Source organism: Vicia villosa, linkage group LG2 (genome assembly GCF_029867415.1).
Source record: "Vicia villosa cultivar HV-30 ecotype Madison, WI linkage group LG2, Vvil1.0, whole genome shotgun sequence".
NCBI lineage: Eukaryota > Viridiplantae > Streptophyta > Magnoliopsida > Fabales > Fabaceae > Vicia > Vicia villosa.
Window position 1 is genome coordinate 93,470,732 of NC_081181.1, and position 16,489 is coordinate 93,487,220.

The following is a 16,489-nucleotide window of genomic DNA, read 5'->3' on the forward strand; positions in this document are numbered from 1 at the left end:
AGCTAATTGAAGTTTGGGAGTTGTAACATAATACGATTTGGTTCAGTTTGTAAAATACAAACCGCAAACCGAACCGAACCGCGCGATTTGTTAAAAAATGACCCAAATACATCCGAATCAAATGCGATTCAGTTCGATTTTGCGGTTTTCTAATTCTATTTGGCTGATTTGGTTTTAAACCCCTTAATGTAGAATTTTTGAAAGAATAATTTTCTTTTATATATATATATATATATATATATATATATATATATATATATTTACCCTCCCGTTTTAAACAAAAAAAAATCTAATAACACCGGAGAAAACGGTGTCCGAATGTCTCGGTGTTTTTATTTTTCCATACCGACTCCTTTCTTTAATATATTTTTTAATTTTTATTTCTCTTTCAATCATTTCAAAGTTCGTACTACACGTATTAAGTTTGAACAATGAAGAATTTAGAAAGACAAAATCAGAAAGAAACTTCAAACTTATAAAACAAAGAAATAACACCAGCATAAATAATTATACTACTCTCTCTCTCTCTCTCTCTCTCTCTCTCTCTCTCTCTCTCTCTCTCTCTCTCTCTCTCTCTCTCTGCATTTTCCGCCATTTTCACAAGAAAATCTCACAAGGTAAAACGATTCTCTCACTCGCTTTCTCTTTCAATGCTTTACATTGCGATTCTACTTCGTTTTCACACTCTCTCTGTTCGATTCTTTCTAATTTCTTCGAATTTCTTTGTAATTTTTTTACACTTCTTTTGATCCCTTTGACTCCGCTTTTACTTGCTTTGATTTCAGATGCTTCTTACTGAAATTAACCGCAATTTTATAACTGTTTTAGTTTAGTGCTAATTATTGTTCATGATTTTGTTCTCAAGTTCATGATTTGTTTTTGTTCATTCCGTTTTGGTAATGATTCATACTTTTTTTGCTTGGCATTTAATTTGAAGATCGAATAGTTTAGGAAGAAGCTCATAGATTAACGCGTTTAATATATTTTTATTTTATATATTTTATGCATAAATATATTTAAATAAATATTTTCTTTTATATATGCATTTCTAAATTTAATTATATTAGTAGATTTAATGCTGAACTTATATAAAGGTAAAACGATGGAAATATTAAGATCTGAGTTTAAATTGATAAGATTTGATTGGAGTAGGGTTTATGTGATTCTAATTAATGTATAATTTGAGATTTTGATTGAATTTAATGATTTAAGTATCATCAAATCATTGGTCAATTTATTTTTTGTTCTCTTAAATATGTTGAGTTTCACTTTTATTTTTTTAATTCCTAATTATTAATATGATTTTTTATGTATATGTTAATGTTTCTAAATATGAAATACCGTATTGCTATGTTGACTAAATGGTGGTTGTTTGCTTAGGTAGGGTATTGACTTGTCAACATTTATTGTTAGAAAACTTTATTTGAAGTGGCTTCACTGCATTAAACTTCAATATAATGCTGGTAACGGAATTGACTAACAACAGGAAAATTTCTAGAAAATAATATCTTCATGGTACTAGCAAATAATAAATTGCTAAAGCCATGATCAGTATTATCAAATTGCGGCGCCATGGCTGCTATGGCGGATATACATGGCGGTTTTTGGGCTCGCCGCAATTGTAAATATCGGCCAATATTAAAATCCTCTATTTCTGCGCTGCAAAGCGGCCAATATGGTGGGATTTTGGCTCACCGCCATGGACCGCCATTTGCCATCAACAACACTGGCCATGATAATTTTTAAGTTTATGTTGGAAAGATATTGTGATTCTGTGATTCATATTACCTCAAGGCAGTGTATATAATTCAACATTTTTTTAGATGAGGTTTGAATTTGCTTACTATTAATATGTTAGTGGAATTAATTATGGTCTAAAATCAATTTAGGAAACTAGTATTCCATACAAAACTGAAAACTGAGCTAAATCAAAGATGATATGTTAGTGGATTTAATTATGGCCTGAAACCAATTTCAACAAGAGCAGGGAAGAAGATGAGCACTAAGAATGATTGTTGTTCAGTCTTGGATCCTCTTTTTTTCATAACTATAATCTCAATCTTATTTTCTTTTAACACTATAGAGAGTTTACATGAATATACCACACTTGTATTTTACTTAGATTACCCACTTAGAGATACTCAATGCTATTTATAAGATCCCAGAACACAAGCTTTGCTGAAAACTAAAATAGTAGAATTAGGTTAAATCAATTATGGCCATTAACTGACTGTAACAGAATGTAAGAACCTGTAACAAAATTATAACAGACTCCTAGATATGCTCCTAGATGCTTTGGTATGTGTAATGTAATGTAACCACTTGTAAAAAAAATTGAGACACTTCAACATGCTACAAATAATACCATATATACTGCATATTACCAGATCTGTTCTCTAGAAAATCGTACATCTTTCCTTTTCTTTAAATCTAGTTAGTTCTAGTAATGATTTGTGGTGTTTCCATTCTATTCTTTTCATAGTATCCTAACAAAAAGATGGTAAGTTTCGTTATGGTAAAAAAGATCAAAAACTTGCTTTTGGTTTGGATTAATCATATAGACAAAGCACAACGTTTGAGTTATTTTATCCCCACCTGCTGCAATATATAAAGATATCTGTGTAAACTTATTGTTTTGTATACAGGTTCGGCATGCTTGCTGCATTTGATTTGCTTTTGGTATGATTTTCATGGTGGATGTCTCAGTATACAAACATGCTTCTAAAGGCTGGTAGTTGAACTTAGTTTCAGATTGACAACAGACTTGAAAAAATAAGCGAATCTTGCATAGCTGGCAAAGGTTTCACTGCACATGCTTCCGTATATCTAATAAGAACTCTTACAATATTCCGGAAGACAATGATCAATTTGGTTGTGGTCTGGCATTCTTATGATCAAGTACCATAAAGTCGTAGAGATATTGCTTCATTCATAGGATCATCGAGATGAAGAAATTGTATGGAGGAGTTCTGATTGCCTCAGCGTTTACACTTTTTATGCTTATGATCCTGCGTTACGGGGTCATGAAAAATCCTATTAGTGAAGGTTATTTGACCATACCTGTCTCTATAAATGGTACTAATCCTCTAGAATGGATAAATCCTGTGATTCCGCCTGCTATTCAAAACCCAGATGGTACTTCTCAAGTTATTTCTGCAGACATTTTAGTATCTAGCCTCTTTGCTAAGAACAGCTTTTCCAAAAAAGAACAACAAACTCTGCAAACATGGAACCACTTGAAGCACTTAATTGGTCATGTTCAGGGTTTACCTAGTGCAGCAGAAGCTATCAAGGAAGCTGCCAATGCATGGAATAGTCTTGTATCTTCAGTTGAAGAGCAAAAGCAAGGTCATGCAAATGATAGTTCAAGAGCAAAAGAGAAACAGTGTCCCCATTTTCTTAATAAAATGAATTCTTCCGAACTTGGTAATAGTAGTTACAAACTGCAAGTACCTTGTGGTCTGACGCAAGGTTCTTCCATTACTGTAATTGGCACTCCGAATGGTATTCTAGGTAATTTTCGGATAGACCTGACTGGAGAACCAATCCCTGGGGAGCCTGATCCTCCAGTTATCTTGCACTACAATGTTAGGCTTCATGGTGATAAAATCACCGAAGATCCAGTAATTGTCCAAAACACTTGGACATTAGCTCATGATTGGGGTGAAGAGGAACGCTGTCCATCCCCTGGTTCTGAAGAGGTTAAGAAAGGTGAAAATCACTCTCTCATTAATCCATATGAATTCATGTGCATCATAATTGAAGCCAAAGTTTCCTTCTACGATTCTGAAATAAATCATAACTGATGTCAAGGTTCCTCTTATGATTCTAAAATCAATTTTTAAGATATTTGAGTTCAATGACTGCCAAAGAGTATTTGTTTTATAACAAAAGGCCATTTTTCCTAGTTTTTTTAGCCTCTTAACTTACAGTTGCAACAAAATTGAATCTTTTCTGCCTAAAAATCAATTGATTTTTCTATCAATATTCGTTTTCGTCTTTCCTCTTCTATATTAATTTTTAGTGCTAAAACTTAATCTAATAACTTTTTGCTGATCCAGATGTTGTATATGCCATAAAGTGCATTTACACTACTTCTTTTAACTTCCTTTATTTATTTATTGCTGTTTTCTATGCCAGTTGATGAGCTGGAACAGTGCAATAAGATTGTAGGCAAGAATATTAGCCAACTTTACATAGGCGGTATGCATTCTCACACTTCAAGACAAATTTCAGCAGCTGAAGAGCAATCAATTAAGAGAAAATACTTTCCTTTTAAGCAAGGTTACCCATTTGTCGCAACTATTAGAGTGGGATCAGAGGGAATCCAGATGACAGTTGATGGAAAGCATATTACTTCATTTGCTTTCCGCGAAGTACTTTCTTACTCTATTGCTTTTAATTTTTGTAATATTAAATATTGAATAAATGTCTTTAAATATGCTGACCAATTTTGCTGGTTATGATTCAGACCTTGGAGCCATGGCTTGTCAGTGAGATAAAAATTTCAGGGGACATAAAATTAGCATCCATTCTTGCTAGTGGTCTGCCTACATCAGAGGATTCAGATCATATTGATGATTTGGAACTATTGAAATCAAGTCCTCTATCTGCACAGGCCCCGTTGGATCTCTTCATTGGTGTTTTCTCTACAGCAAACAATTTTAAGCGACGGATGGCTGTTAGAAGAACCTGGATGCAGTATAATGCAGTTAGATCAAATACAACGGCTGTGCGCTTCTTTGTTGGTTTGGTGGGTGTTACTTGTGATCTTCTCACTTGATACTAAATAAGTAGAATTGGGGAAAGATCATCTATCTTATCATACTATAAAATTGAATTTTCTTTTATTTTTATGAATTAATGGTCTTGAAACTTATAAATTGTTTCATTAATAAGAAATAAAATGTGCTAACATAGTTGTTCCATTTGAGATTTTTGTTTTCAGTATCTATACACTATCTTAGCATTTTCACCCTGAATAATTTCAATACAGACATGATATTTTGACATGTAGAATTCTCTGTTAATAGTGTTAAACGAAGGACTTTGCTGAAGTAAATCTCGTGTTTGATTTGATGCAGCATAAAAGCCAAATAGTTAATGAAGAATTATGGAGAGAAGCACAAACATATGGAGACATACAGTTGATGCCGTTTGTTGACTACTACAGCCTCATAACCTGGAAGTCTTTAGCAATCTGCATTTTTGGGGTAATGTCTTGTCTTTTATTTGACTTGGAAAATAATTCCCTTCTCATTGGCATTATCTTATGAACAGACACAGGTTGTTTCAGCAAAGTTTATCATGAAGACAGATGATGATGCATTTGTTCGTGTAGATGAAGTGCTAGGCTCTTTGCAGAGGATCAATGTGGCTCATGGGTTGCTATACGGACTCATCAATTCTGATTCACAGCCTCATCGAAATCCTGATAGCAAATGGTACATCAGTACAGAGGTAGAGATATCCTTTCTTACTTGAGCAATCTCTCTTCCATTTCGTTTACTTTATTAGTTTCTGATTGTAGGTTAATGGTATATGCAATATTTGTTGATTGAGCCTGCTTGTAAATAAGTTTTGAATGAATCTATTATAATTAATGTTATTTCCCGTGGTTGGATTGAAACTTGATGCTTGAGTCATGGCCCATGGGCTGATACATTTTTATTAATTATAATATGCTTATTATCGGAAAATGGAAATCTTCCCAACCGTTTACATTTTTAGAAACTAGGTGAAAAAGTATTTACTGAGTGGACTGAATTGCTTATTTGCTACACATTTGGAATGAAACTTTTATGCGCATTTTTTAATTATTTTCTTCTCTACTTATTTTCAACTAATGTAACATTAACTTATTGTAAAGGAATGGCGCGAAGAAAGTTATCCTCCATGGGCACATGGTCCCGGCTATGTGATCTCACATGACATAGCAAAGGCAGTCTACAAGAAATACAAAGAGAATCATTTGAAGGTATGTAAAATCCTTTTTTTTTTTTCAAAATGTAAAAAATGCTAGTGAGCTCTAAAGATTTTATGCAAAAAGCATTGGAGGCATACATGAACACTTGGCAATTCTAAAACTGTTGCAGATGTTTAAATTAGAAGATGTTGCAATGGGAATCTGGATCGCAGAAATGAAGAAGGAAGGTCTAGAAGTTCGATACGAAAATGAGGGCAGAGTTTATAATGAGGGTTGCAAGGATGGTTATGTGGTTGCCCATTATCAAGGTCCAAGGGAGATGCTATGTTTGTGGCACAAACTTCAGGAATTAAAACGTGCAACATGCTGCGGTGATAGGAGGTAACTACTGAATGCTGACTAACCAAGATACCACTTCTGATAAAGAATTTCCCTCTTTTTTGTATAATAGAAAGAATAGTTAGCGTAGCCAGATATGATTAGAAATAGGTATTAGTAGGGCATATTTGTTAGTCATATATTCGTTGAAGCAAATCTGATGATTGTTCTATGTAGTCATATATTCGTTGAAGCAAATCTGATGATTGTTCTATGTAGAGAGAGGGAGAGAGATTTGTATAGAGCTGCCAATTAGAAACGGGTTATCAAATTTTCCCGTCTGATCAAATTTTGATTGGAAACATGCCATTGTAGAAAGAAACCTCAAATTTTTAACAGTTTTACATGCCAGCAGTATGATAGTTTAGTAATTTTTACTCAATTACTCCCTTTTTAGTGTTATTCCTGATGTCATTCAAATTGTAGCATGTGTTTGGAAGAATTAAAGTTAGCCAGAACTAGTGTATACAAAACTATGTTTACATAGTATTTATGAGTTCTCATTTGTATGTGGAGAATGGTGATATTTATTTATCAGCTTGAGGAAAAATGATGTAAATAATATCATTTTAGGATAAATTAAATATTCTATTTTTCTTACAATATAACAATATGATTAGAACATACTTTTTTCTCTTTTTTTATTCAGTGTCAATTATAATGATCAATCTATATAATAGCACTGGTGCTTCTATTATCAAATCATCAAATAGTATTAATACTTGCTTGTTTCTCACACTTCTAGTCAAATATTCTTGATGTAAATTCTATTTTAAACCCTCCTTTTGTTATATATTTATGGTGCTAGTATTGTGTCTGTCTGACCTTGAGTCAACATCTAGCTTTGCATGATCAATTAGGTGATATGAGACATTTCTTGCACTTCAATTGTACTCCAAACTTTGGGAGTTTCACCAAATGGTTACAACTTGCAACATACTTTGCTGGATCTACTTACAAATGTTGGCTTATCTTGCTCAATCAACCAACTAATTAGATTCATTTCACACAATTCATAAACTCATCAAGTGTTTTCGACTTGTCAATACTAAGGAATTTAAAATATCACATCACATGTCTTCAGACTCAAGATTCCGAAGAAAGAAGAATTCTTAAACTGAAGTAGTTCAAATGCATTCGCCACTTAGAACCATATTTTAAGATTTTTAAAAGCACGGTTTCACCTATGGAGACTGGAGACAAAATAGCATAGATTGCTTTAGCGCGCAGTGATGGTGCGAAATGGAAAATCGGTATCGGAAATAGAATTGGCAACGTGGGTAATGTAATAAGTGTTTAAGAAGAAATTAAATTACTAGATATAGAGGGACACAAATGAAATGTCAAAGTTATAGTAGATAGGACGATACAAACGACGCATATAACCTTGTCACTTCTCCCTCCTTATTCTTCGTCATCCATACCTAGAGATGTGTTCGTCTCAAGTTAATTTTATAGAATTTTATAAACATAAATATGGAGGAACATAGGAAATTTATTCCGATGAATAAATCTAGAATATTTAAAATAAATATTTGTCTTCTGCATCTAATGGTCATTGATAAGTTATAAACAAATGCCGTGGCATTTAGGTATATGCTAGATTGAGTCCTTCCAACAATTTGTTATGATCAGAATTCAAATGTTTAGTGTTTGGATTAATTAGTGGATGATTAGAATTTATGGTAACTTTCCTGTTTGTGGAGGTGTAGGATTCAAAATGGGTCTAAATTAATGCCCACACTTAGTAAGGAAGAAGTTCATCGTTTATGTTATCATGATGGTCTACAACCACTCAAGCATGAGATATGTAAAAGTAAAGGAGATTTCTTAATGGACTCTGTGTATTATTAGGATACTTCACCCTTCCTAAATTAAACAACCATTTTTATGATGTGGTTTACACCATTTGAAAATTTAAAATTGCCTTCAAATTTTTCAGAGAAGCATCTCCAGACGTATTATGTATCACCTCATCCTTCGGAAATCAAACAGCCACCTTATTTTTGTCAAAAAAATAATTCGGATATACATCTCCGAAAACATTCTTGAGTGCACTTTTAGCTATTTTAACATAACCATTCCATTTTTGCCAAAAATTATTTTGGAGATTCATCTCCAAAAATATTGATGAGTCCATTTTAAAAATTTTAACGTAGCCACTCCACTTTTGTCAAAAATTAATTCGAAGATACATCTTCGAAAATATTTCTGAATCCATTTTTACCTATTTTAACGTCCGTATTTCTTATATTATGGGGTGTTTTTGAGATGCATCTCCAAATATATCTTATAAATTTTCGCCCACCCATTTGCAATTATTATGTAAAAATATTCTGTTCGGAGATGCATCTCCGCAAATTGAAGTGGCACTTGGCTCGCGTTTTGAGTCAACATTAAAGACATGTGTAAAAAAATTATGCATTCTCATGCCTTTTTTGAATAAGTAAAAAACCTAGGTTTTGTTCCCTAGACAGACCATCATGTTGAGCAGTGTGTCTTCAGACTCGACAATTGAGTGTCTTACTTCTTTTTAGGTTTAATTACACTTTTGATCTCCTTAGATATTTTTTTCGAAATCAAACTCAAAAATCTCAAAAATCAACAAAATCGAAATTGATGGAATTGGAAAAAAATGCGTCTATTTCTGACTCTAATTTCTTCGAGGCTTCCAACTTTTTTTTTCTTCTGGATCTTTTAGAATTTGGGTTTGAATGCATTAAAGAAATCTGAGATCATAAACATCAATCTCTAACCACCACAACGAATTTGAATTTTTTTTTCTTTTGGATCAGGGAACACAATGAAGAAATATGAGACTATAAATATCAATCTCTAACCACCACCACCACCACAAATTTGGTATTTTTTTCTTTTGAATCTAGGAACGCAATGAAGAGAATTGAGACCTTAAACATCAGATTTGTTTTATTTTTTGCATCCGAATCTTGAAACACAATGAAGAAATTTGAGATCATAAGACCATAAACATCGAATTTGTGTTTTTTCTTCTATATTTCTAACCACCGCAACAAATGTAGAAGAATTGGGATAAAAAAAATCTAATTGCATCGAATTTTGAAGAGGATACAAAGTGATCCTGATGCTAAGAGTTCAAAAGAAAAGGTTGTACACGGATGCAATTAGATTTCTCATCATGATCATTTTGAAGATGTAATTAGATTACTTATTAATGAGGATGTCACGTATGCAAAATTGGAATTGGAAGGGGACCACAAAATCCAAAGGGACAAAGTTGAGGTGCGAAAAAGTTGGGTTTTGAAATAGAGAACAAAAAGTTAAAAAACATTATTTTGCTCTTAGACCACTCTCATTCATTTTACATATGCATTTCCTCCATGTATTTCTTTACTTTTTGTGTTTTTTTCATTGTTTTTCTTTCGTATCCCTGCACGCACGCAATGATGAATTTAAAGAACATAGGCTTTGGAGCATAAAAAGTTGCAAGACCTTATTTGATCATACTTAGGCAAAATATGTCGCTCCCATTTTTGAAGAGTGAATAGAAGTATTAAACAAAACACATACTTTATTAAGATTTTTGTTTGGAGTAGTAGTGACTCCTATAGCACTAGCGACACAATTCTAAATAGCCATGAAAGTGATTATGTGATAATTTCTACCTTTTCTTTCTTAAGGCTTGTTCAAGACGAATCTAAGGCTATGATGACTACTTTAAAAACTAGTTCGCCTTTCCCCGTTGTCACACATTATGTACGAGGTATACCAAACCTACAAATAGTTTTTTCAACTAAAACTTATGTACCATCTCTACTATGATCATGGCAAGGGGTTCATAATTTATCCACTTAGTTCAACAATGTACTCTCACCATCAAGAATTTCAACTACTTAGGGGCTACAGGGAAGGCCCTCATGATATCTATTCCCCAAATATAGAAGGGCCAAGAGGTTCCATTGAGTTCACCGACTTGACAGAAGAATGGTAGATGTTTTGTGTATCATTGACAATTGTCACACTTCTTAATATACTCGATGTTGTTTTGTATCATAGTCAGTCAATAGAAACTAGGTTGGGAGCTTGTTATCTAAGGATCTTCCGGCTATGCGTTTTCCACATTTCTTATCTCTTCTATTTTCAAACACTTCATAAAAATGGTTATCCCTTTTTATAAAATGTCCCGAGAACAAGACATATTTGGTTTATCGTGCTTTAATTTTCTTCTCCTCATAGGGGGCGTCTGTAATGTCTATTGCTAAAGATATCAGACGAGCAGCGCCATCCAATCGTGTCATCTTTTAGTAATTTATTATTGTGTATTATGTGCTGGGAGTTATGATTGTATCTGTTATGAATTCGATGCCAAGAACAAAGTATAATGTCAGGGAAGAGTAAAGAACAAGGAAGAAGAGGAACACAAGATTGGTTATAACTGCTATTCTTCTACTTTCTCTTAAAACAAGATTACAAGTTTACAAGAATAACAAATAACCTCTCTCACCCCAAATTAGGATTCGCAGCTTAGCAATGATGAGAGACTAGTATGCTATTTATAATAAAACCTAACATACTAACTAATGGGCTTTTTCCACAAGACCCATTACACAAGCCAACTTAATAAACAAGCTAACTTAACAAATTAGGGTTTAAACACTAAAACCTAATTTAACATGCTAACAACCCTAGCATCTTCGACACAAGCATGTGAACAACCTTCGACTTCATGCTTAACCCTGTCAAACCAAGAAGCTACCCTTCGGCCATACTAGAGTTTGATCCAATATCTCACAAATCTCCACCTTGGATCTAACTCTACAACATCAAGGGAACAAACTAGCTTTCTTCATGCAGCTTTAGCAACTGCATACAGTGGAAAAACTTGCAACTCGGTAATGTCTTGGTGATCATATTAGCAGCATTGTCTTCAGTCGAAACCTTTAGCACTTGGACTTCTCCACGCTCGATTACTCCTCTGACGAAATGCAGCCTCACATCAATGTGCTTAGTTCGCTCATGATAGGCTGAATTTTTTGACAGGTGTATTGCACTTTGACTATCACATTTAACAGTGATACCTCGACCTTGAAGTTTCAGCTCCTTCGCAAAACCTTCAAGGCACAATGCTTCTTTCACAACTTCAGTTAATGCAATATACTCCGCTTCAGTGGTTGATAGAGCAACAACCTTCTGAAGTGTTGCTTACCAACTAATTGTTGTGCCAAACATAGTGAAAACATATCCAGAAATAGATTTTCTAGAATCCATACAACCTGCATAATCAGAGTCGACATATCCTTCTATTACTGCTTTACTATCTTCACCCAAGGCTCCACCATAAATTAGGACTCTATTGAGAGACCCATTTATGTACCTTAAAATCCACTTCAATGCTTGCCAGTGAGCCTTTCCAGGGTTCGCCATGTACCTGCTTACAAGACTTACTACATATGCTATGTCGGGTCTAGTACAGACCATAACATACATTAAAGAACCAACTATATTAGCATATGGGATGCTATTCATATAGGCTCTTTCGACATCAGTACTGGGACACTGATCAATACTCAACTTGAATTGAGGGTTTGTTGGAGTCACAACTGGCTTCGAATTCGACATACCAAACTTTTTGAGAACCTTCCGTAGATATGCCTCTTGAGATAAGCATAACTTCGACTTATTTCTATCTCTTTGAATGTCAATTCCAAGAATCCTGGAAGCAACTCCCAGATCCTTCATATCGAACTCCTTATTGAGTTCAGCCTTCACCCTCGTCACATCTTCAACATTGTTGCTTGCTATGAGAATATCATCCACATAAAGCAACAAAATAACAAATGAATTACCAGGTCAAAATCTGAAGTAAACACAGTGGTCGAACTGACTTCTAATGAAACTTATGCGTGCCATGAACTTGTCGAATCTCCTATTCCACTGTCGAGGAGATTGTTTTAGCCCATACAAAGATCTCTTTAACTTGCACACATAATCTTCCTTCCCCTTTTCGACATACCCTTCAGGTTGCCTCATCAGGATCGTTTCATCTAGATCACCATACAAGAACGCAGTCTTCACATCCATCTGTTCCTGTTCAAGATCGAACTGTGCCACCATGGCAAGCAACATTCGAATGGACCTATGCTTCACAACAGGAGAAAACACATCATTGAAGTCGACACCTTCTTTCTGAGTGAAACCCCTTGCAACTAACCTTGCCTTGTATCTTTTCGACGTCACTCCATCAATTCCTTCCTTAACTTTGAAAATCCATTTACAGCTGACTAACCTTGTGTCGCCCTCGGTTTTTTATATCTCTCGTGAGAGAGATACGAACTGACTCTTCTTTTGCTTTTGAGTTTTGAAAATCAGAGAGTCGCCACCGACTTTTATTTTATCCAATTGAGGAAAGGTTTATAAAAGAAACATAAAAAGACCTTTAAGAGATTTTGGGTAAGGGGGTAGGTTATACAAAGGGAAGGTGTTAGCACCCTTTGTATCCATGGTTATCCATGGGCTCTTAATTGCTTATCTCACTTGTTTGAATCATTTGTCTTGCCTTGAAATGCTTGTATGTGGTTTTAAAATACCTTTGTAAATTGGCTTTGTAATGATCCTTGTGCGGATGTATACAAAGTGTTTTATCTTTCGAAAGATGTTTTGAAAAAAAGAGCTTTAACTTCGTAATGATCCTTGTTTGGATATATACCAAGTATTGTCTTTTTTGAAAGTTTTATTTTGAAAAACAATGATATATGAGACATTTGTTTGTTTTGATTTGAGCAAGCAAAATAGGAGATCTACCCTAAGTTTATAAGGTCCTTTCCTATTTCTTTTAGAAAATTCTCCTTTTACCGAATGTAAACAAAAGTTTGAATTTGTATTTGAAACAGTAGAATTTGATTTTGAAAAGAGTAACAGAGGGATTATCCTAAGAGGTGCAAGTGTGATTGTGTTCTGATTCAGATATTTTTGTCTTTGAAGTTAGTGATCTAACGCTTCAGTTTTTATCTTTGACATACACGCAGTTTTATATGTACAGAATTTAAAGTGCGGGAATGTAAAATGCGGAAAGTAAATCTACGCTATTACATCGATTGTGCGGGAAATGTAAACTACGCTATTTACATGATTTTGACAACCTATACACTTTATCTAGGAATTTAAATTGTAATAAGATAAAAGGAAGTATTTTTGGAATTTTTGTATGGGTGATTTTAATTAGAATTAATGCATAATTAATTTAATTAAAATGAGAAAAAGGTAGAAGTAAAATTTAAACCTAAAAAAAAAAATTAAGAAATATATTCATATTGGTTATAAATTAATTTTAAAATAAAACTATTTTTTTTGGATTTTTTGAAGATGCTTTTTGAAATTATTAAGTTAATTAACATATAATTATGCAAATAATTATACAAATAATTAAAAATTAAAGAGAAAAATATTCTAAATATGTACAAAATTAGTCTATAATATATATAACCTAATTTAATAAAAAGAACAATTTTTTCTGATTTTTTGATTGGTTGAAATAATTAAAAAGCAAAATATATAAATATATACTAATTAATTAAACAAAATATTTTAATTATCAAGAAAAATAAAATATTTTTATGTCAAAAAATAATAGATTATCTTATAAACCTAAAAATATTTTTATTACATTTTTTTGATTTTTTAAACTATTTTAAATTAATTTTGCAAAGTAAATAAAATAAAATAGAAAATATATAATTAATGATCAGGTGTGGTTAATAAGAAGGTCCATGGTAAGGATGAGCATTCAGACGCGTTGGATGGGGGAATTAATGAGATCATATGGCCTGGAATGAGAGGGAGCATGATAACACGTACGTCTTAACGCACCGGATCCATTTGTTTCAAACCCAACGCGCGCGCAAACCAGCGAATGAGGGAGCGACGCGTGGTCATCTTCAACCTTCAGACCGTCGTTTTAGGTCTGCAACCACCTTTAGTGACAGTTCCCGTTCATTGCTATAACCCTGTCAATACGAATGCAAGCAAAACAACACAAAAATATTTCGCGAGGGTACCCATGGGTTCGTCTGAATCTCACGAATTCAACCATGCCTTTAATTGAGGCTAATTTTACCTGTAGGGAAAAACCCTAAATGGGTTTGGAAAACCCTAGCTATGGCATCTTCTTGAATACATGACCAAATCTTAATTAACTATCCAGAAACGTTCATCAGGTTAATCTAAACATGAATATATAATCAAAAATTATTTAAAACGCATGGAAGTATGGATTCGAGGTTGGTTTTACTTAGTACAAACCGTGAGCTATGAGGTACGATTCTGGATGCCTCCAAGCTTGGAAATGATTTGGAAATGTTCAATGATACTTGAGGAATGTTTTGGAATAGATATTTGGACTTGAATTGGACTGAAACTTAAAATTCGAATTTTAAATTTCTTACAATATTTCAAACATGATACAAGTATGTTTCAAGCATAGATTTGGTTCTGTAATTGTGTGTGTGTTCTACTGAAGTATCCTACTTCATTTATAAGCAATGAAGTGCTTCAAAACTAATCTAAGAAGCATTGATGATCTTTGTTGAATTTTTGAATTCTTTAATATAAAAAAGTTTGAATTCTTGACCATGGCTTTGTACCTCTCTTGCTGCAGAATTGAATCATTCTTGGTGGCCTTAGTTTAAGAATCAAGCATTGCATCATTATCCTTCACCATTTCTTTTTCAATTTAACTTTAATTGTATTAAAATTAAACCAAAAAAGAAATAAAAATGCTATGGGCCTTAGGTTGGTCGTGGGAGGCCCTTGATATTGTTAGAAGTATGTTTGGATCATGAAAACTTGGCCCTTTTTGGAAAAAAAACATTTTTGATCAATGTTGGTTTCATGCATTTTCCCAAAATATTGCCAACTTCAACAAGGCATAAATCCCTCAATTTTTATCATATGAAGGAGTTCTTGTACTTTTTAGAAACCTCAAGATGTTCTCTACAAGCTACTTTGGAAACTTTTTTTCATTTGGAGAAGTTATCTTCATGTTATGGCCTTTGACAAAAAACCACTTTTTATTGACTTTGAAAATGACCTGTAATGTCTGAGCTCATATTTTTCAAATGGTGAATCCAATGACCATGGTACCAATTGCATTTGAAAGATAATTGAATTTCCTTCAAAACAAGCTTTGGTTGGAATTTTTTGAATGAACGAGGAGAGAGTTATGGCCGGTCAAAGTTTAGTTGACTTTTTAGGAGAAAACCCTAATTTCGAAACTTAGGGTTTTGTTGAGTTTTGATCTTTCCCTGATGAATTATGATCAAACAATGATCAAATGATGAATCTTTTGACAAAATATGGATGTTGACAAAAATTTCATTTTTGACTGTCTGTTGACTTTTCGGTCAAACTGGTCGTCTGTTGACTGTTTGAGCTGCTGACTGTGCGTCTGAGTGGATTGAAGTTTGAAAATTTGTATGGTGGTACTTTGAGACATATGGAGGTCCAGGAAATCCATTTGAGGTCTCAAAAAACTTGTTCTCCTGAAAAAAACAAAAACCCTAGTTAGGGACTGTTCGTGTAGGAGACAGTTGAGCGTACTTGATTTTTGTGCAGTGCTGAGTCTCTGCTGATCATGTGATTATCAGAAGACTTCTAGAACAAAAATATTGGAATTTTGAAATGCAAAAGGTTGATTTGATTGATGGTACAAAACACGGAGAATTGCACTGTCAGCGGGTTTGACTGTCAACTGACTGTTCAAGCATTAACGTAGCAGTTAAAGTGAAAATTCAACAGTTAAAGTTAATTCTTTCTTTTTGTTTTTTTGTTGTGTTAATGGTGAAAATTTATTTACATGAGTGGTTAGAAAAACACAGACATAATAAATAAATATACTGTACGCGAACGAAATTACCGATAATAACCTTGAAAAACATTTAAGGCACAGAAAAATAAATATTTAACTGGCAGAAAAAACACAAAATATTATCTGGATAATTAAACTACAGTACGACAAATAGTACGACATTTAATACTGACAGTACAAATATTACATAATATAATGAACAGTACGACAAATAAACGGTACATTATTTGAAAATAAAAGATACGACAAACTTTAAAAATGACGATTAAAAACCCATGCTATAAATAATAACATATAGATGATTGGGAGTGTAAACAACCCAGGTCCGCATTTTTCAGGACTGT

The 16,489-nt window shown here is 33.4% G+C and overlaps 1 protein-coding gene across 2 annotated transcripts; it reads left to right on the forward strand.

Annotated features, from left to right (window-relative positions):
- Positions 1-499: 499 nt before the first annotated feature.
- Positions 500-6,681, forward strand: LOC131651652 (beta-1,3-galactosyltransferase GALT1-like). Of its 2 annotated transcripts, none has more exons than XM_058921321.1 (8): positions 500-617; positions 2,646-3,711; positions 4,141-4,376; positions 4,472-4,753; positions 5,085-5,213; positions 5,287-5,460; positions 5,870-5,977; positions 6,096-6,681. In XM_058921321.1, exons 2-8 carry the CDS (start codon positions 2,946-2,948, stop codon positions 6,309-6,311), a joined length of 1,911 nt encoding a protein of 636 aa, XP_058777304.1. In that variant the 5' UTR covers positions 500-617; positions 2,646-2,945; the 3' UTR covers positions 6,312-6,681. The 2 variants fall into 2 exon arrangements, with proteins under 2 accessions (XP_058777304.1, XP_058777303.1); XM_058921320.1 differs by having other exon boundaries at positions 501-617; positions 5,281-5,460.
- Positions 6,682-16,489: the final 9,808 nt, after the last annotated feature.

What these genes read in the sequence shown, in the direction of transcription:
- LOC131651652 (XM_058921320.1), top strand. Translation starts at nt 2,946, where the DNA reads ATGAAGAAATTGTATGGAGGAGTTCTGATTGCCTCAGCGTTTACACTT. An exon ending in AATGGTACATCAGTACAGAG is followed by an intron (nt 5,461 to 5,869) that starts GTAGAGATATCC and finishes CTTATTGTAAAG; the next exon opens with GAATGGCGCGAAGAAAGTTA. An exon ending in ACAAAGAGAATCATTTGAAG is followed by an intron (nt 5,978 to 6,095) that starts GTATGTAAAATC and finishes AAACTGTTGCAG; the next exon opens with ATGTTTAAATTAGAAGATGT.